Source organism: Gymnoscopelus microlampas, assembly GCF_963454915.1.
Source record: "Gymnoscopelus microlampas genome assembly, chromosome: 7".
Lineage (NCBI taxonomy): Eukaryota > Metazoa > Chordata > Actinopteri > Myctophiformes > Myctophidae > Gymnoscopelus > Gymnoscopelus microlampas.
The window spans coordinates 42,022,921-42,044,853 of record NC_139944.1 but is presented as its reverse complement, the minus strand read 5'-3'; the positions used below and the strand labels follow the sequence as shown (position 1 = coordinate 42,044,853).

General features: G+C 42.7%; 1 protein-coding gene across 1 annotated transcript in view; it reads left to right on the top strand.

Annotated features, from left to right (window-relative positions):
* Nucleotides 1-4,242: 4,242 nt before the first annotated feature.
* The window catches only part of LOC311049497 (vitamin D3 receptor B), a 33,859-nt gene continuing 16,168 nt past the window's right edge, over nt 4,243-21,933 (top strand). The window contains exons 1-4 of the mRNA XM_084063097.1: nt 4,243-4,751; nt 5,129-5,205; nt 19,266-19,413; nt 20,673-20,803. Coding sequence (XP_083919223.1) covers nt 19,268-19,413; nt 20,673-20,803 — 277 coding nt within the window. The 5' untranslated portion in view covers nt 4,243-4,751; nt 5,129-5,205; nt 19,266-19,267. The remainder of the gene's footprint in view (nt 4,752-5,128; nt 5,206-19,265; nt 19,414-20,672; nt 20,804-21,933) is intronic.

Below are 21,933 nucleotides of genomic sequence, written 5' to 3'. Positions count from 1 at the left end.
CACGTGATCACGCCAAGCGTTGTAGCTTGAGGAGGACCGGTTGTTGTCGGCAAGCGCCACTGTCGTGTGATGGAGCTACAGTTTACAGTACAGTAAGCTACAGTCCAAAATCGAGTTTAAGAGGTGACTGGATCCAGGAACAAGAACGACATTCCCTGCTCCCAGCTATCCTCTGAGGAATTATGAAAAGAAAAATAACCTTTGGTCCCTAAAGTAAATATTTGAAGAAGTCAAAGGAATCCCAACAATGTTGAAGATTTGCTGCATGCAGAACTATGAAGACAAGAAAGAGAGATCTGCTGTGTTGATTCATAAGATGTATAGGACTATAGGCTATAGCAATGATAATTCATAAGTCATAAATTACAACAGTTTCAGGTTTTCAGTTCAAGCTACCCACAAATTGCAGTATATATTATATATATAATATATATATATTTTTTGTCTGAGAGATATACAGTACATCAAATATCGACATGAGGTACATCTGTACTAAACAAATAAAGGCAGAGTACCTCTGTCTATTGTGCAAGAGACATCACTTAGCAGCAGATATCAAATATGTATGAAATGTGTGGGAAAGGAGTATAGTTACAGTCAGTCATATAAGCATAAATGATAGCGCCAGTGTAATGGCAGGACTATTCACGATCATATGGACATAAAGTGATAGTGCCAGACTGCCAGTGTAATGACAATGGAGTATATTCATAGCCATACAGTGATAGTGCCAGTGTAACGATGAAGGAGAATATATTAAAGTTTATCAGATACACTTGGATGGATGGATGGATGGATGGATGGATGGATGGATGGATGGATGGATGGATACACAGATAGATAGATAGATAGATAGATAGATAGATAGATAGATAGATAGATAGATAGACAGACAGACAGACAGACAGACAGACAGACAGACAGACAGACAGACAGACAGACAGACAGACAGACAGACAGACAGACAGACAGACAGACAGACAGACAGACTCATAAGTCAAATAGGATGCTTTGCTGGCTGGTGAACAGGCACATGATGACACAGTTTATGTTGACACAGTTGCTAAATATTGTATTATCCCACTCTTTTGGAGAGCTGACAAAAATCTGGACTTAAAAAAATAAAAAATAAAATATAATAAAAATAAAATATGACAAACCATGTTATTTTTATTTTCCTGTTTTCTGGTTAGTAGCCTAAGCTTGGCTACTGAGCAAATTGAGCATCTGACGACACACACAATGGCTACATGTCTGACATGGATGTATTATGGAGCCACATAAATCCCCATTAACACAACAGCTTGTTCCATTATCGCTGCCAACTTGGAGTTTTCCCAAACCACAGGACAAGGATCACTTCACCATGAACACAGCCTGAGTTTCTAAACTTTACGCCCATATCACTACTAAACATTATATATTAATTAATGAGTCAGCATGCTCATGTCACATTTCTTAGTTCCTGAAAGGCTAAGAATGCTTTCAACCTCAGGTTCACATAAGACAAAAAACGTGACATAAACAAGCTGGTATGCAGGGCAAGACAGTAAACTCTGTCCATGCGTGCACGGGTTTTATGGTATCACTCTAATTGTTGAGTGGTCTGTGTACTTTTCAGCCACACACCGTCTGCAAAATGTATGTGCGCTTAATGTGGCATCGAGTGGAATGTTTATTGTGAAAATGCCCCTCCTTTTTGAAGCAGAAGTGGCATGGCAGCACTAGGGGGGTGGAGGTGGAAAGGGGGGCGGAGGTGGAGGTGGAAGGGAGGGGGGGGGGGTAGTGAAGAGGGGAGTGTAGGACATGGCCCCAGCATTGTGCTGACTGTTGGATCAATGCAGGGGATAAGTGGAGGGCTGATGAGACTGCAAAATGTCTGATATGCAGTTGACAAACAGAACATGGCAAAAAAGCAAATGGACAGGAAACAGTGTACAGATTTGCCTTAATTGCCATTTGTTATTTTAAAGTAACAGATTAATTTACCACGCAAATGTCTGCAATTGTAGAGTTTGTTAAAAAAAAACATTCGTAAGGTCCAAATAATAATGACAGGATGTGCAATGCTATTATTACCATAAAACCCTTGACACTGGATTTGTTAAAGTAAATATACATGTTCAACATCTGTGTGCTCTTTAGAAACCATATGATCCCCCTACCCTCCATTGCTTAGGTCTAGCATACTTTACTCTCAGCAGGGGTTTAGCAGGGGTTTTGCTTGGAAGAGGATGTACTGTATGTATGTATGGGTCCGGATGAGGCCCCTCACTCTTTCCCTCCATAATCTGCTGTCGCTTTTACTGTGTTTACATTATATAGACACACCCCTGACCTTCACCCTAGAAGCCCCCTCCCACAACGTTCAGTCCCGTTTCCCCATCTCCCACCCCTTCCCCCCCCCCCCCACACACACACACACACACACACACACACAGATCGAGAGAGAGGGCGAGAGCTGTGGCGTATCCACGGATAAACCACAACAAATAACCTAAATTAACAATACGAAGTGCAAAAATAATCGACTATACTCAACCTTCATCATGTTTAAAACCAAGTGCAAAGACAACGTTTAACATGTATTCAGTGTGGTGTAATTAGTCTATTCATTCATCTAATTTGCCGTACAACCTCGCATTGCAAATGAATGTATGTAAGGATCCATCGGCATGCAGCAGCATCGCTGTCTAGCAGCCTACCACTGTACTGCAGAACAGACACACCCCTCGAACACACACGCCTCACTGCACACATTTGGATTGCCATACTCACCATTTCTCCAACAAAACAGTAACCGGATGCCTCGCCCCAAAACATGCTCACCCCCATTTTTCTCGCGGACCGCTCGCACCCAGCGGTTCTTGTTTTTGTATTTATTTACTGAGGATAGAAATAAGCGTAGGGTTATGGTTAGCTTACTGAGGTTAGTTAGTTATTTAGGAATAAGGTTAGGTTTAGCTTAGGCATATAGTTTGCTGAGGTTACGTTTAGGAATAAGTTTAGGTTTCGGCATAGTTTACTGAGGGTACGTTTAGGAATCAGGTTAGGTTTAGGCATAGTTTATTACGGTTATGTTTAGGAATGAGGTTAGGTTTAGGCATAGTTTACTGAGGTTACGTTTAGGAATGAGGTTTGATTGATTGATTGAATACTTTATGTAGAAAGACATGGAAACAGTACATGGAAGTACAATTCACAATACAAAGGTCCTCTAAACTGGATCGCTCATAAAAGCAGAAAGGCTTATTTAAAATGAGGGGTTAGGTTAAGACTTTGACAGGGGCCAGCCTCCAAGGTGTTCTTTTAGGGCAGGTAAGGTTAGGTTTCGGCATAGTTCTGAGATTTTTTTTTCTTAACTGTGTATAATCTGAATTACATTCATTTCACTGTTTTATTTTATTATTATTTTTGTTTTAATATGTAGCACTTAGTAGAGATTTCAAATATAAAGTGCGTTACAAATAAAATGTATTATTATTATTATTAGGTTACGTTTAGGAATAGCAGGCATCGACCGTTCCGAGGTCGCCAGATTTGCCCCGGGGCGACTGTGTTTTGGGGCGAATGTTTTGGTATTCCACAAAACGCATCAAATACAAAGAAAAGGTACACTCTTACACACAACAAACACCAACACCACTTCAACCACGCGATGTCGGCGGGCTATAATTATTATGATATAAACGAAACTGTGTGTCGCGTATTTATTTACAATAAAGACATTAAAACGCAGCCTCGATTAAGGCGTGCGTTTATGAATCGGGCCAGTGTGTGTGTGTGTGTGTGTGTGTGTGTGTGTGTGTGTGCGTGCGTATTATTGAAACCGCCACAATGTATCTAACGCTGCTGTGATCTCTCCCACAGATCCACGAATCAGACCTCAGTCGGAGTCAGAGTGAAACAATGTTGCTTTAAACCTCACGCGGTCAAAGTTGTTTACCTCTTCGTTACCTCTGACGTCATGACACACCCCTGTTTTGGGGGAGGAGGAGGGGGAGGGGGAAGGGGGAGAGGTGGGGGGAGCCGCTCCACATGTTACGAGCAGCGGACTGGACCAAACACTGGCAGCCTCAGAGCTAATGTCAACCAATCACGACACGGCATCCACGTCGAGCCCACCTCTGATTGGCTGGCTGGAGAGGGGCTGGGTGGGTGGGGGGATGGGGGGGAAACCCCCCCTTTCCCGTAGAGGTCCGTGGTGGGGGGGCGGGGCATAACAAAAAAAGTAATGGCCATCTATTTAGGGTCTGGTAGAAGGACTGTTTCTCGTCGAACTATAATCGTTAAATCCGAAGGGTTTTTTCCACTTATTTCGTGCATGCGTTTAATTTAAGTGCGGCGGTCGTAGATTGTTGGCTTTGAACCGTTCGTGTTCGTGTGATTTCCACGGCGCGTGGGTCTGTAAAACGGTTAATATCGGTGCCCTAAACTTGATGATAACCACCGCGTTTTGGGGTTAAAAAGCAAGCCAAGGCTAGCCACGCTAAGCTATCAAAGCTCTGAGTTGAGCCAACGTTTTGGAATCCTCGGAAAGAAGGGCGTGCGACGTTCTATCAAGTCCTTTCACGTGCGGAGGGAGGTTTTTTTTTTCGGTATTGAAAGAAGAAGAAGACACTCTTCTCTGATTCTTATCGTAGCTTTATCTGAAAGTCAACAACATGGAGGAGAAATACTTTGCAAGAGGCTGACGACGACAAAGGGATTAAAGAACGACTTGGTTCTTGATGGGGAAAAGTTGAACTGAGGTATGAAACTCAACATGCACACACAGAAGGAATGCATGGAAGTCAAGGCTTTGAGTGGTCTTTCAGCTATAAACAATGAGCTTATATGTTATTACTATGTTATATTACTATATGTTATTATTATGTTGTGTGTGTGTGTGTGTGTGTGTGTGTGTGTGTGTGTGTGTGTGTGTGTATATATATATATATATATATATATATATATATATATATATATATATATATATATATAGAGCTAGCTACACAGTACACACACGTATGCTATACGTATGCACTTTGTGGATGAAAACTTGTTAACGTTATGCAACTGCATGTTAAGTTGCAGGCTAAGAGGCCCACAGTGAGTGACTTGCGACATGCCATTTTGTATTGAACAGGATTATCTACTTGGGGGATAAACTGAAGAAAGGGTTTCAAGTCTTACCTATTGTACAAGGGCATGCAAAAGACCCAGGTAAGTCTGCCACTGTTTGTTATTGTTGGTTCATTTGTTTATACTCATTTGGAATATGCATAGGGAATTGTGTGACCTATTTTGAATACAGACAAAGTAAAGCCCTTTCTTGTGTGTGTGGTTGTCAATTTTAGCTTCATGAAGTTAAAATGTGCACATGTTGCATGGTACTTCATCACTTTAAAACAGCATTTAATTCAAAATACTGTTTGCAAATGTTCCTTCCACCGCTATAACAGCTCAGATCTGTTTCAATAGATCTCTATTTTGTAACGTAATTAGATTATACATTTGTACTGAAATGCTGATGGCATTTAAAATGATCAGATATTCCCTAACCTAATTAATCAACGAAAAAGCCAACTGCTCAAAGAAGAGTTTAACACTGCTGTCATGTAACATGCACTTGTGGTTTGCCTCTACAAGTCCCATGTAATAGGATTATCAGGACCTGGATAGAGTTCTAAAAGTAGGCTACTTTCACACGCAAACACACACTTTCCTTAAGAAAGTGGTGACTGGTGACTTTGCTGGTCCCAGAGAAGTGAGCTGTCAGTTGGATGATGGATATATCATGCAACACTGTGTTCATGTCCCTTGTGTAACCGTCTCCAGCCCCTTCATGTTTTCTGCCCACCAAATAAATCTGAAAGAACTATATGCAGGTAGCTAGTTGGTAAAGGAAATAGTTTCAGTGGGATTCATGGTACCAGGGTTGTATACTGGACACCTATCCATTTCCCTCAGGTAGGAAACACCAGAGTGGACTATTTGGAACTGGGGCGGGGGGCATTTTGGGCCAGATGCTCTGTTGCCCCATTTAAAAAAAATAAAACGAGAAAAAAAGGAATAATTAGTTAATGAGTTTCCCTCCAAATTTGCCTTCCTTCTTTCAGTTGCTCAGCTGATTTATAGATCTGCTATCACATACATTTTTTGATAAATTGTACATTTTGTGGAAAATTAACAACAGAAGTAGCTTAAGCTATAAGTTAACCTCTGCCAGAAATCTCCCCCCCCCCCCCCCCAAAAAAAAAACAAAAAAACAAAAAAAAATCAAAACAAGACTCCGCAAGCACCAGCTTTCCCTAATCGACTACCATAGTATCCAGTGAACTAAATAATAGAGCTGGGCCAAGACCTGCCACGGAGGACATGGTATGGACCTACATCCCATTCTGTATTGACTGCAACAATGGCAGCTTGTTTATGGAGCTGTGCAGTGGTGATGGTACAGTCCATTAGGTCTCCTATACAGTAAAGCACCCCTCCTCCTTTCGTGACTACAGTAATTGGTCGCTTCCTCTCGTATGTAACCCTATAGAGAGAAAGAGGCCGCTGTACTTAACAGTGTGAGCCACAGGCCCACTTGTACTGTATGTCCATGTGTTTGGACAGTGGTTCGTATGTATGTGTGTGTGTGTGTGTGTGTGTGTGTTCATGTTCCCTCTCTGTTTAGACTAATGAAGTAGTTAAGGTTGCCCTATATCGTGCAGCGGACACATCTACATGTCATAGTTGATGCCTGTGCTGAACACATCGCAAGTTATGTTTTGAGGGGAAGTCTTGCTGAAAGGGATGGTCTTGGAGAAAAATATGGCAGTTGATGCAAAGAGTAATTACCTTTCTTTCAATATAGGAGCCTGATAACATAAAGAAGCAGGATGTTTGCATATATTCTTATCAGCTTGCAGAAGTGATTGCGGTTATGAAGTCTTTATTACATGGCATGCTCGTTATTTTAGCTTTCTTTCATCGATGAGGAGACGTAGCATGTTCTTTTTTTGCTTCTCTTTTGTTTAGTTTTTTGTTCTTGACATTATGCAACTCTGACACTGGCTAACTGTATTTACACCCCCCCCCTCACCCACCACATGTCCGTCCATTCCTTTTCTAGTTGGTTTTGTGTGTGTGTGTGTATGCATGCGTGTGCACGTGAAACTCCCATTCTCTGTCGTATTCTGAATAGACATAGATGGGACGTGTGTGTGTGTGTGTGTGTGTGTGTGTGTGTGTGTGTGTGTGTGTGTGTGTGTGTGTGTGTGTGTGTGTGTGTGTGTGTGTGTGTGTGTGTGTGTGTGTGTGTGTGTGTGTGTGTGTGTGTGTGTGTGTGTTTGAGTGGGCCTCTCCCTGCCTCGTCTCTTTCCCCTCTCCAGAGTCCAGCAAGGGGCCCAGAGTAAGGGGGCAGGCAGGCTGCCGTCATTGCCTCTCTCTCCTTTCGTAGGCCCGGCCTGGCAGTGGGGCCTGGGCAAGGGGAGGGAACCGTGGAGAGACCATAGGTTTGGACACGGGACATAGGAGCCCCCCCGCCCGCCACCCCCCCACCCTCAACCCCAGTTTAGCCCATCCTGTGTGGGGCACAGGTCACCTTGTCATGTGCTATCCCTCTGATCATAGGGAAGCACATGAGATAGATAGGAAGATGGAGAGAGAGAGAGAGAGAGAGAGTGAGGGAGGGAGAGGGTAACGAAGGGACGGGGTCGGACTCGTTTGTTAAGCCAGTCATTTAGTTATATAGCAGTGCTGCAGATTCACGTTGAATGCATGCCCTTACAATCTGTATTTCATTTCACTCTTTCTTTTTACTGGATACTGTGCGAGTTGGAATTAGACAAAGCGTCTGCCATCATTATGTCGACTTGTGCTTGCCTCATTGCTTGATCATAGCCCCCTTTGCCGTTCCTAGACTTTTCCATCCTCCATCCTATAGCCCCAAATACTCTCCATGAACCGGGTCAATCAAGGTCTGATTTGATCTATGTCTCCTCTGTACTCGTAGTGACCCAGCCAGAGGTATGCAGTAAAACACATTGCTTTATATATATTTGTTTCTCTCTCCTACTTTTTATTTGTGTCACTCTCTAAGCCCACTCCCCTATTTTTTATATATATCCTGCAAATTGAAAATTTTGGCAGCGCTGATCGATTTCTGAGCCATTTGCGGGATTGCGTCATGTGATGTAGGAGGGGGATTCTCATTGGAGCCGCGGCCGGAGAGAGACCCCCCCCCCCCCCCCCCCCCCCACAGCACACACACTTCTTTCCCACTCAGGCGCCCCACATAGCCATCTCTCTTTTTTTTCTTCTTTTTTTTTTCCAACGTTGTTATACGTCTGGATGTGATTCCGGCTCTGACTCTTGTGTGTTGGGATGTGGTCTGTAAGCTCATTGCTGACATTCTTGGGACGTGACGCCAAAGGTTTTTTTTTTCTTCTTCTTTCCCCCTTCTCTCTTCTGCATGTCTGTACGCAGTTAAAAATGATCACTCCCTGAAATACCGTCTGGGCCCTCATCTTCCCCACTCCTTTATCTCTCGTGCCATGCATAATCACCTTTTACTTTAAATACCATGCTTCTAATGGCACCACCTAATCAGATGTTGTTGGATGGATGGCAGGCGTGTTTTTATGCTCGCTCCACACTGACATTCATGGACGTGGATCTAACATCTGGGCTACCGTCCAAGCCGTTTGCACACGCAGCCTGTGTCACATTTTGTCTCTTGCTTTCATTTGCAACAAGTTAGCTTACAAGTGAGACCAGTGGCCAGTTTGCCGTCTCAGTAATCACACATGGGGCATCGGTGCAGTCGCAAGTGGAAAGGGAGCCAGGAGAGGAGTGAAGGAGCTTCCATATGAGCAGTATTGGAACGTTGCCACGGTCTGTCTTGGCACTCTTCCCCTGCAAGAAGCTTTCACAACACTACAAACTTGCTGCAGATAACAGGAGCCCCACAAGGGGTATACCGACTCATGGATTTCTCTATGCTAATAAATACACGCCAATAGTCTGCAGCATCGTTAACATAGAGCGCTAGCCGTGTTAATGTACCACAACATTTACTCCTTGTTGCAGAGATTCACGCCATATGTGGTGCAGGCTTTGGAGGTCTTAACTCACACGGCATCTAATATCAACTAATTAGATGGTGCAAATTAGAGGGGCTCGCTTGGGACGTGGGGGTGTGCAGACAGTTTACACAGCTTTGTGTGACAACGCTTTTGTGGTAGTATCCATCAGATCAGTCAAATCTTGGTGGGATTACTGGGATATCCCCGTATTGTGATTAAAGTTGAAGCCGTACCAGTTGTAACTAAATCATTAAACGAGGACATTTTAAAATAACGTAGAATGGGTTAGTAATTCTGAAACTACAGAGCCCGGGGTAGTCTGCAATATGACACGACGAGTCATTTCTCAAAATAACCACAATGATTTAGTTAAGCTGGACCAACGACTCCACACTGACAGTCCTGTAAACAGTTGTTAAACTGTTTGCTATTTAATGTTAGGACTTTCTCACCGTGTGTCCTCTGTCTTCAAAGCTGACCTGGGACATGCTCTTCTGACACTGAGGCCTATGTTATGAGACACATGCACGTCATTTCAGCTGTTTATATGAATAAATCAAGAGGAGGAAAGGATGAGTCACAGTACAGTCAGATGGATATTGGTTTGCTAGTTAAAAGGAAAAAGTGAAAACTCTCTCCAAGTAACTACGGTAAAAAGCGGGGGGTAACATTTTTATTTTGCAGCTTTCGCCACCCACTTAAAATGACAAGCTGTAGTCTGTTTTGCGGTGTATAGCACATAATTATAGCGCGCCTCATCTCTTGCTCATACTCATCTGCCGCTTGCTGCTTCGCTCGGTTTATTGTCGAAACTCCAGCCCTTCGGTCTCGGCTTCTGTTCCATCTCTCCCCAACTCTTATTTGCTCCACTTAACGGCCATTTGATTGGCCCGCCATTTCACTTCACAACACGCAGCCAGGTTTGGTTCTGGGAAGAGAGGATGCAGGTATACGGGAAGCTACGGCAGCAGGCGTTTCCCTATGTCTTTTTTTATTATCACTGGGCATGTTCCTTCAGACGGGAATCACTGTCATTTTCATCACGTTAGATTTTGAAGCAAAGAGGAGTATCGCCGTTCAGAGATGTTTGCATAAGATTCACTGCTTTTGACCTTTGACCTGATTGACTCGTGGTTTGAGTTGCGGGAGTGGCGGTCCTCACGTGGCGCTGGCACCTCCGTGCCTCCGACCTCCACCCCGTCCCGTGGCCTGGATCAACCAGCTTCCTGTTCACACACAATCACCGGATTGGCCAGGGAGTGGAAAGAAAAAGACCTACATCACACTGCAAACAATATTGCGCATATACATCCAGACTCACGCTGCCATACATGATGCAACGTACACCTTAAAGTTTACATCTGCACAACTATCATCTGTTGGCTGATTCTTCAAGGCAAAAAGTTGAACCAGCAGAGAGCGCAGTCAGTGACCATCCTTTCAGTTGGGTTCCATTTTTGTAAACGACCTCTAATAAAAAACAACAATATTTTTCCTGCTGATGGACCTCAAGACGAGTAGCTGTCAGAGAAGAGTGGTTTTGGTTTATTTTTAGTGTGTAATTGAGCTGGGGGCCCACCGCAGGGTATTTTTAGATGTCTGTTGGAATATTAACAACAGAAAACAGACTGTTTGTCTTGATGGCTCCTCTGTGGGTCCCGGCTGGCGGCCCAGAGTGCTCACTCCTCTATCTGGTCCCCCTCCAGCCACCCAGTGGGGCACACTGGGGCTTTGTGACACAGAATGTCACTGTGACAAAGAGGTCACCCCCCTTCACCACCGCACGCACGCACGCACGCACACACACACACACACACACACACACACACACACACACACACACACACACACACACACACACACACACACACACACACACACACACACACACACACACACACACACACACACACACACACACACACTCCATCTATCTTTATATCTCTATCCCTTGCCTTCCCTTCTATCCATCCAACACCACACACACACACACACACACACACACACACACACACACACACACACACACACACACACACACACACACACACACACACACACACACACACACACACACACACAAAATCCCTGCCACCACCCTGTTTCTGGCCAGCATCTCTCTGTTGTCTCTCTGTCTTTCTCCTACGCCACTCTCTCTCGCTCTTATCCTCCTTCTGTCTCGCTGCTCTCTCTTTTTTGCTCTTTTCTCTCACTCTCTCTGTTTGTCTTTCTCTCACACTCTTCCTTCTGTTATTGTTTTCTCTCCATCTTCTTTTCTCTCAATTCTCATTTTCTCTCTACCTCTTCTCATTCTCTCCCTCCTTTTCTCCTTGTTTCTCTCCCCCTTCTTGCTCTCTCTCTCTCCCCCCCTTCTTGCTCATTCTCTCTCTCTCTCTCTCTCTCTCTCTCTCTCTCTCTCTCTCTCTCTCTCTCTCTCTCTCTCTCTTTCTTTTTCTCTCTCTCTCTCTGTGTTGTCACTCCTCTCTGGTGGGTGGGTGCTTACTCTCTCTGTCTAACTTTCTCTGTTTCTCTCTCTCTCTCACTCCTCTCTCTCGCTCTCTCTCTCTCTCTCTCTCTCTCTCTCTCTCTCTCTCTCTCTCTCGTGGGCTGGTGCTTCCTCTCTGGCCGCCAACAGCGAGAGGCCATTCAGAGGGCAGTTGTGGAGGCCTCAGCCGAATTATCTGTGTAGTGATGTGTAATTGAAACGGTAGCAGCCTAACAACACATTTATCATGTGACTTACTCTCCCCAGCAAGGTGAGTAAGATGTTTTTTCAAGAGCCAGAGAAAAGCAGTGTTGCTATATTGCTACTGGCACTGCAAACCATGTACTTGTATTCATGGGTTTTTGATTAATAAATGCACTTCATTTATGTTGTGTAGTGCTTTAACCCATTAGGACCTGAGGCCGATTCTACAACAGCTTTATGAAAAAAACGTATGTGGCTATATCAGTGTATTATTCATGTCAAGGTCTCAAGGACCCCCAAAATTATATGCATTTGTTCGCGGACCCCCATCTCAAAATATGTTGTTCCAGGGACCCCCAGAAGCAAAGATTTGAGTTAAAAATGTTCGGTTTAAAATAATATGTATTCAAAGATTTGCACACATTGTCAAAACAGTTAAAAAATAGCAGATCTACATACAAGCTTGTATATCTGCTATGTTTGAATAGCCAAGGTGTAAAATAATGCTTTTTAGCTCAAATCTAAAAATGACACCGATGCGTTCCCGGCCTTTATGTGTTAAAAAAGAAAGAAAAAAGACAGACATAAAAAACACAGTTTAATGATGAACTTAGATTCAGGCGCTTAGCTGCTGGGTAACTAGTTGTTAAACTAACCACAAAGTCATGAAATCACTGATGTACTCCATAACCACTGCTACCACTGCTCTGAAAAAGAGGCCATGTTTAGTAGACTTTGGTCAGAGGCAATGGTTTCAAAGTGTTCACCCGCTGCCTGTCTTTATGGTGTTTTACATAACTCTGGCAACGCCATACACATGGTGTAGGAAGGAACTAAAGGTTTTTTTAGGTGAGCTGCCCCCTGTTTACATCAACAACGTGTAATATGTAATGGCACTGACTTACTAAAGAGATTACATGATCCTCCATGTTTTCTTTTCCTCTGCCCTGCTTTTCCTTCTAGCTCCTTGGCCTAGATTTGAAGCTACGATCCACAGAGAGAGACCGTTAGTGTGTCAGATCCTGTCAGTGACGTCTAATAAGAGTGCAATCATGCTATATGCATCGCTTGGTCCAACGGGCCGTTTGTTTCCACGGGTATTTAGTTTGTCGCTATACCTTGATCGTAAATGTTTTCAGTTCTCTTAACGTCATTAAATGGAATCCTCTTCGTTTGGCAGCTAATTGCATGCTTTTCTTTTGTTGCTTTTTTTTTTTTTGCTGTGAATTCTTCTTATTCAGAGCTAATCTTTTGTTGTACAGGAGTACACAGAGGCTTTGATTATGAAGGCAGATGAAATGCAAGTTGTAAGCAAAGGTGTTCAGGCTATAATGTGATCAGTTGCATTGACTGAACTGCCTCTCTTGCTGCATTGCAGCAAATACAGTATTTCCTGCTGTTTTTTCCGAGTGGTATGAAGAGACTATATTCTGGGTAAAAGCTTCAAATCGACCAGTGTCAGATTCTTCACATTATGAACTGTTGTGGGCATTCTTGACAAATTCTATTAAAAGTCAGTTGGACGAGACCCAAAAAATCCACACCCCGTTACCCCGCGGTGATGCAGAAGTCAAGCCCTGTAAGCGAATCTGAAACCACAGTGTTATGGTAGTATCCTCAGGCTTCATGCTGCCATCATAACACACGCAGGAGTGGTGGTGTAAATAATAGTCTGCATCATTAGCACAATAGCGGCCGTGATTGATGTTGCTTAACCCATTAAGGCCTGAGGTTCCGATTCTACAAATGTCTTCTAAATCCTAACAGTTTTCTGAAAAACGTATGTTTCTATATCAGTGAGTGGTGCTCAAACTTTTTCATGTCAAGAACCCCCAAAATCATTTATCTTGCCACCGACACCCATCTCAAAATATGTTGTTCCAGGGACCCCCTGAAGCAAAGATTTGAGTTAAAAAATGTTTGCTTTAAAACAATATATATATTCAAAATTTGCACACATTTTCAAGATTTTTCAAAAATAGCAGATCTACAAGCTCGTAGCGCGGCACTCGGTGCCACGCTATGAGCTTGTATATCTGCTATTTTTCAATAGCCAAAGTGTGAAATCATGCTTTTTAGCTAAAATCTAAAAATGACACAGATGCGTTCCAGGTCTAAATGGGCTAAAACCCCACACACATTATCTGCATATGAAGCCAGCGAGAGTAATGCAATGAAAGCCTAGAGTAGAGCCCCTACCCTCCCCTTTTTACAGTTGCATGCCAGGCACTGGAATGGGTACAGATCTGGTCTAATAACCCAATTAATTATTTAGAGTCTGTTTTACTGTTATACATTTAGTGTAATGGCCTGTCATGGCTCAGTGGAATCGCAGATCATTGATTTTTTTCTGATCAGTCGATGATTTAGTAAGGCAAACCCATGTTTTCCTCATCTGTTGCGTCAACAAAGTAGCCTATAAACGACTATTATGACTAAATGGTCTACTTGCAACAGTAGAGAAATTTTACGCTGTTGTGCCAATGTCCTATGTCATTTATCATGCAAAATGATATTCCATGCTGGTAAGCGTATGCAGTCTCAATTTTTCTTTTTATTATTTAATGTGTTAAACAAAGCTGTAGACAGCTGGTCCAATGTCAGAAAATGGATGTGTTCTATTTGTTGAACATGTACCACAGTAAAATACCCAAGGGTCCATTTTTACTCTGAGTTGCACTGAGTTAAATTGACACCAAGTATTTTACCGTGCCCCTCCCAGAATCTCAGCACGGCCCTGGAGGGCCTCCTTCCTTGCACCACTGTTTGTGAGACTTTATGTTGTGCTATACGCAGAAGCCGTTTTCCCACGAAATCTGTTATTAAGAACCATTGACCATAAGAAGCTGCTACCTGGGGGTGGAGACAGGAAACTTGGTAAAAAAAAATCCTGACTGTAACAAAACTGTATTTCCACTCAATCATCCTGTTTGCATTGAGAATGTCCTGTTCTGGAGGATTTCCAACGTTGTTAGTGCTTTCCTACAAGCTCCAAATAGTGCCACAGTCTTGCCCAGTAGGCTAATTTAGGCTATTTTTGTAGTAGGCTGTATGGATCGGTTGAAATCTGAACCCTGGGCCCATTAATATTACATCACCTGTGTGGAAAGTGTTATCTTTTATAGTAAATAGCCTGCTGGCCTTATCTTAATGTGGCTACCTGATAAGCCCTATCTTAAAGTTGTCATCCAGCCGTATAACTAAGTTGATGTGGATTTATTTTTGTACACAAAAAGTTCGGCTCATTAATGTTTGATTTATGGTCTTTTATTCGGGCAGTTATTCAAGGTTGCTGGTGGTGCCTGCCCTAAAGTGGCCCCTCCGTGGCCCATTTAGTGTGTAGTCATTCTACAGGACCTTTGACTCTGCCTGTGTACTTTACCTCTGCGCTCACAGAGAGGCGAGGGATGTGTAGGTGGGCTGGTGACTCGAAGGAAAGGTGAGCTTGGGTTTGCATGAACAGAGGTTGAAAACTCTGCGACACGCGTGCATGGAAACAATCTGGGAAAACAAGAGAGCGCACGGGACACACCCATGCCTATTCTGTCACAAGAGGCTAGCTGGTCACCATAACAAAGCGTAACTTGGTGGATACACAGCTTACATAAACTTACGCCTCTCTAGCGGCGAGCAGCGGCCACAATTCATGTCTTAACGAGTGCTATTAAAATGTTGTGTGTAGCTGTCAAGTCTATGCTACGGTGTTGATTCAAACTGCCACGTCTGTGTCACAGTAAATGACTATCATTCTTTGTGTCTGCACTGCGAAAGCACGAGTGTTAATTTAACTCTTGAGAATGTGCAAAATGGGACCCTATGGGTCTCTGCGCTGACTCGAGCTGTCTTTCTTCATCAAGAGTCCAGAGCAGATCGCACCAGGAGCTCATTGATGTGGCTGAATATTGAAGCATGTCCATATTCTGTTTGGCAAAACTCTCTTCAAACCATCTGCTGACCATTTCCCCCCACAAATATTTGCTCCTCTCTGATTCCAGTTATGTGGCAAGACTGTCTTACTGTCGCATTCTGCAAAACATGGTCTTTGTGTCTTTTCGTGGAGCTTTCCTAGTACTAATATGTTGTGTGATGCAGGGCTGTACCGTATTTTTTAAGCATTTTTTTTATCTTCGTTTAAGTCTAAAGCTTTTATTAAAGTGTATTTTTCTTCTGCTTGCTGTTTGGAAATTGTAACTTGACATGGCACTGGCACCCCTATGAATTACAAATGAATTCTGTGTAAAATAAAGACGTCATTAGTACTTTGTCACATGACCAGTAGACGTCATCAGATGCTAGTAGCAGTACATATTAGAGCCCGACTGAGATTTTTGGGTCCGATGCCGATTTTCTTTTAGTCTTGCACCACAGATTACGGATGATTTGACTGATATTTTGTCAAAAGGAGCAACATTTCCTAATCCATTTGGAAAACTATATTCCTTTTCACATTAACTTCAATATATGAAAAAACATTTAAACTTTAATAAAACAATGAACAAGCAAACAATTAAATATAAAATACCACACATATTACCACACTTTATTTTATTTAACCACTTAAGCTAAAAAAAAAAAGTCCCCAAAATGGACGATAAAGCTCACACTGTGTATGTTGTGGGATTGTATATGTGCTATTATTGAACATTTTAGAGAAATGTGCCCGTAATGACATGCCTAAAATAGGGGTAAGTGTTTAAAAATTGGGACACATCGACTGCATAATTGCAACAAAACAAAAGGCAATTAATGGCCTATGGCCGATATATATCGGTCAAACCGATAACATCGGTCGGGCTGTAGTATGTATCTACTGTGGTGATGTTCAGCCATGCATGTAGTGCAGCCATTTTAAGTTCCTGCTTGTTTCAGAGACTAGATGTCTTTACTGTATTTTCCTCTTCAACATATGGAACACATTGGATTCAGGTTTGGCGATTGCCTTGACCAGGGGTTTAGAGGTAGAGGTTTCCTATTTTTATGCCCTGAGAAACTCCTTGTTGATGTTTGGGTAATTTTCTTATTATTCTATGAAGAAACATTGTCCAATGAATTTGGAGACCTTTTTATAGGCTACTTGTCTTGAGCAAATAAGGTACTCTGTTTCACTAAGAATGTATTCTTCTGCTGCTGCCATCGGTTATGTTGTCAACAAAGGCAGAGAGCCATGACTTGTTGCAGTATTGCCTTAGCCACTGCTAGAGTAGGTGTGCAGATTAGATCATAGATGTATTTGTTTCCCCACGCTTGCCATTACCCTGGCCAAAGTTCATTTAGGTCAGATCTAAGGACATTTTGCAGAACTCGAAAGACAAAATGGAATGTGGATATGGGAATAGGGGTGCAACAATTAATCAAACTAATCGATTTTATCGATCATAACAAAATAATCGATAATTTAATTAAATTACCTATTTTTGGCATGATGTCATAGGCAAAAAAGTTTCACAAAATTTCAAAAACCTTTCACAAAATAGTGAAAATACTAGATCTACAAGCTCTGTTATTTTCACTATTTTTACATGACACCATCGTGCGACAAAGTATAAAATAGGGCTTAGCTGGTTAGTCGATTCGTTGATATATAAACAATTGAAATGTCTTTTAAATCTCGATTATTTAAAAAAGTAATTGATAGAATAAACGCTTAGAAAATATTTGCAGCCTTATATGGGGACAGCATGGCTGCAATGTGGATCTCCGACTTTGTGGCCAGCCTGTGAACTTCAATTATAAAAAATAAAATAAAAATAATAATAATAAAAGTACATAACATACAGTATGTGAAAACATATACAGTAGTATACTTCTGCGGCCTACTGGCAGTGTGCTCAAGAATCTGGTGAATAAATACAGACACACAGACCCTCTTATAGATGGCTAGCCTGCTGCCGAGACCTGTAACCTACCCATCCTGTTTTTGTGGTTTGTTTGTACCTTGCGGTAGCGTCTCTAATTTAGGTTGTGAAGTTTTCTGTGCAAGACACTGACAAAGTCTTACCTGACTCCTGGAGTGTGTTGCCGATGGGACAGTTGTGATTTATCTTTCGTTATATGATGACACGTCTTCCTTTTTTTTCTCCCGGGCCATGTGTGTGGCACATCTCTGTTTTGATTCTTATTTTTCAGCCTCAATGGCATCCTTGACTTTTATTGGCACAACGTTTGGGCCTCATGTTGACAAACGCACAAAGCAAATTTGCCTTCTCATGTTCTGATAACAAGTCAATTCCAAAGCTTATAATCAAGACTAGAACAACATGGCAGTTCTCTTTTTATCTGTGCTAATGATGCAATGCAACACAGAACAATATCAAAATAAAACAATAAGCTGTCCCATAATTTGTTACAGAGCTAAATTCCATCTGTAGTTAAATTTAGTATTATAGAACACTACACCAAATATTATGGAGGCCACTGTAGATGACGGTAACCTGTGGGTCTGCCGAATCAAGTGTTAATGTCTTTGTTTTTTTTATCCTTAAATTACTTCGTTTTGTATCCTTTATTTTCACAAAGCTAGAATTACACGAGGCTAAATTACAAGCCTCACCCAGAACACACAGTGCACAGTGTTTTACCTTTATGCCTTGCACAAAGATTTCAGAGTTTTTGAAAGACTGGCATTCATAATCGGATGCAAGTGATGGAGCAGTCTGTCAACCCATTTTAAATAATTCAGCGAGGCCCATACCTCATTGGCTGTGATTTGTGTGTTTGTGGAGATTGGTATTGGTGTTGTTGCTCTCTGTCTTCCCATCCTTTTTGTCGTTCTTTCACTCCACTGTGGAAGGAAAGAGAAGACGAGAGAAGGGGGCTTTGTACCGAGGACAGTGATTGTTTGTTTATGAGGATGCTAGCCTTGCGGTGACTGGACTTTTTTTTCTTCTCTCCCTTGTAGGGCTGTTAAGTGTAATAGATACTTGGTGCGCTATATAATCAAATGTAACCCAGACCTTGTATTTTAGAGTCAAATAAGTTATTTTTTTTCCACTTGACTCGTATGGCACTAGTTCCTGGGCTCTCAGGACAAAAAAAGATTGGAATTGAGTTCACCGCCAGGGGGAGGACAGAGGACTTAAATCTTGCCAGGAGAGTGGACACAAAGCTTGGTTTGAATGGAAAACAGGGCTGCAAAATGTGTTGTCTTTCTCTGTATTACGCCTTTCATAAATCTGCAGGATACAAACAAAGGACTGCAATGCCGAGCATATTGGTCCTATTGTGCGAATAACAACTTTGATATTTTTAACTTTTAAGATCGTAATTGGTAACTTCTCCCCCATTATGTAACAAAGAACAGATCAAATTTCCCCCAAGATTATGATATTCCTTTCATAAACGACTTCAAATGTTTTGACTTGGCATCCAAAGGTTTTCTTTTTTTGGGGGGGAATAATGAACAGTTTCTGTAAACGGGAGTCAATTTCATCCACTTCTTTGCTTCTCTCTCATGCTCCTGTTTGTTTTTCCATCCTTCTCTCTCTCTCTCTCTCTCTCTCTCTGTCTCTCTCTCTCTGTAGTGATGGAGACTACGGCTGTGAGCACCTCCACTCTGGCCCCTGATGAGTTTGACAGAAACGCGCCGCGGATCTGTGGCGTGTGTGGTGACAAAGCCACTGGCTTCCACTTCAATGCCATGACCTGCGAAGGCTGCAAGGGCTTCTTCAGGTACACAAACAAGAGCTGACGCGCACAACTGCGAATGTGCAGCGAACGCCGACATGCGCAGTCACTCGTGAACATGGGTTCTCCTCACACATGGGTCCAGTTAGCGTGCGCACCCCTCATAAAGACAGGAGGAAAAAAAGAAGGACAACACATACCCTCACGGAAACATGTGCGCCGTGGCACACGCACACACACACGGGCATGAACACACATACATAATGACTGCCCGCCCACTCACTCATGCACACCACTCAAATGTAATTGCCACCCACGGTTATGTAACAAAATGCACAAAGACGTTCACTAATGTTCGCACACAAGCATGATACACAATATGCATTGCATGCAAATGAGCGAGAGCTTATAGAAATACTCAATGCAGAGGCAATTGGCTGCTTAGTCATTCATGCACACTGACGTTCTCCATTTGAGCGAAAAGGACCTCCAGAATGATGTAAATATTATGTGTGTGTCTGTGTGTGTGAGAGAGGGACAGAGAGAGTGGGTTTTGTGTGTCCGTCCCTCTCCTTGCATCTGTTCCTCTTGGCAACACCGATGTTTAAAGCAGAGGATGAAAAAGACGGATGTTTAATAATCTCCTTCCTCATCTCTCAGCTGCCCTCAGTATGAACCTTGGTCGTTCTCGGGACGCTCGTGTGTGTGTGTGTGGGCGCGCATATTTCTGTGCGCGCTTGCATATAGATGTATGTTATGTGTGTGTGAATTATCTGTTGTAACACGAGTGAATTATTCCACTTTGTGTTGGCTCTTGGCCGGGGCCCTTGTCTTTTCCCCCGGACAGTCTGGCACTCCGCCATGTTTGTGCTTTTTCACTCCGCTCTGGAGTTGAAGGGCAGAAGTGTTTATCTACTTCCAGTATGATTACATATTTGTGTGCTGTGAGTGTCACCACCGGTGCCACGATCTCACACCTGTTGACGCTGGAGACACCATACATAGATTATCCATCAGCAATCCCATAGACCACATGGATGTTTGTGGAAAAAAAAACACAGACTTATGGCTTTAACGATTGGAATGCTAACCCATCCGTCTTTACTTTCCTCATCCTACCTCCCCCTCCCTTTTTTATATTCCTCCCTTGGAAGGCGCCATGTGAAACTAAAAACCTGCTTCCCCCCGACCCTCCATCCCTCCACCGACATCATTTCCTGTTATAGAAATTATTTGATTTACGTACTGTATGTATACAAACCAAAATAATATTCATGAACATACAATGTGTTTCCCTTGGTCAGGCGTAGCATGAAGCGGAAAGCCAGCTTCACCTGCCCCTTCAACGGTAGTTGCACCATCACCAAGGACAACAGACGCCACTGCCAGGCCTGTCGACTCAAGCGCTGCGTGGACATCGGCATGATGAAAGAGTGTAAGTGCGGTAGATCAGTGGTTCTCAAACTTTTTCATGTCAAGGACCCCCAAAAATGATATGTATTTGGCTGCGGACCCCCATCTAAAAATATTCTGTTCCAGGGACCCCCAGAAGCAAAGATTAGAGTTACAAATGTTCGCTTTAAAAATATATATATTCAAAGATTTGCACAAATGTTCAAGATTTTTCAAAAATAGCAGATCTGCTATTTTTGAATAGCCAAAGTATAAAAGGTCATAATTATTCTGATGCTATATTTACACATTTTGCTGGGTACCCCCTGGAACCCCCTCAAGTACCCCTGGGGGTCCCCGGACCCCACTTTGAGAACCAAGGTGGTAGATATTCCTGTTCTGTCCATCACTATCCTGTTCTCATTTAGTTTTTTCAAAAGGCTGGTGGTGGGGACTGGGAGGGGAACGTTTGTTTTCGAGACATCTTGTCTTTGCTGTTATTTACCAGTGCAGGTGCTTAGGTGCTTTACAAAAAGCTGTTTTCTCTCTTGGAACGCTTTGTCATAACCAAAGCGTCAGTTCTTCACATCGTGCACCATGCTTATTTGTTTCTTCTTTGGGCGGCGGGATTGGCAGGGGTACAAATACAACTTCTTCATCTTCTAGAAGTGAAGGGTAGCGCAGACACTACTAAATATATATCTAATGTGTCCTGTACTGATCCAAGAGGCATCTCCTGTTGGGCCTTTGCCATTGGACAACTGCATAAACTCACTTAAAATCAGCTCTTTGTGTCTTTGAAAATGCTACCTTTTTGTATAAGAAGATCATAGGGTTTAACTAAATAAGCTTTCGGATGAATAGTACATTTTACTGAACTGCAAATTCAATTTATCCAGCCCCCCCTGTCCCCCTTGTAAATATTATGTAATATCTAGATTGGGGTCGAGTATCTTTAGGTCTTTGCCCCCATTAGAATGTTTACAGGTTAACAGTGTGTTTGAACTAGCGGAGCCCCCCCCCCCAACACACACACACACACACACACACACACACACACACACACACACACACACACACACACACACACACACACACACACACACACACACACAAGCGTGTACAGTAAGTATACTCCGATCTAAAGTTTAAACACCTGCTGTTATGTACAAT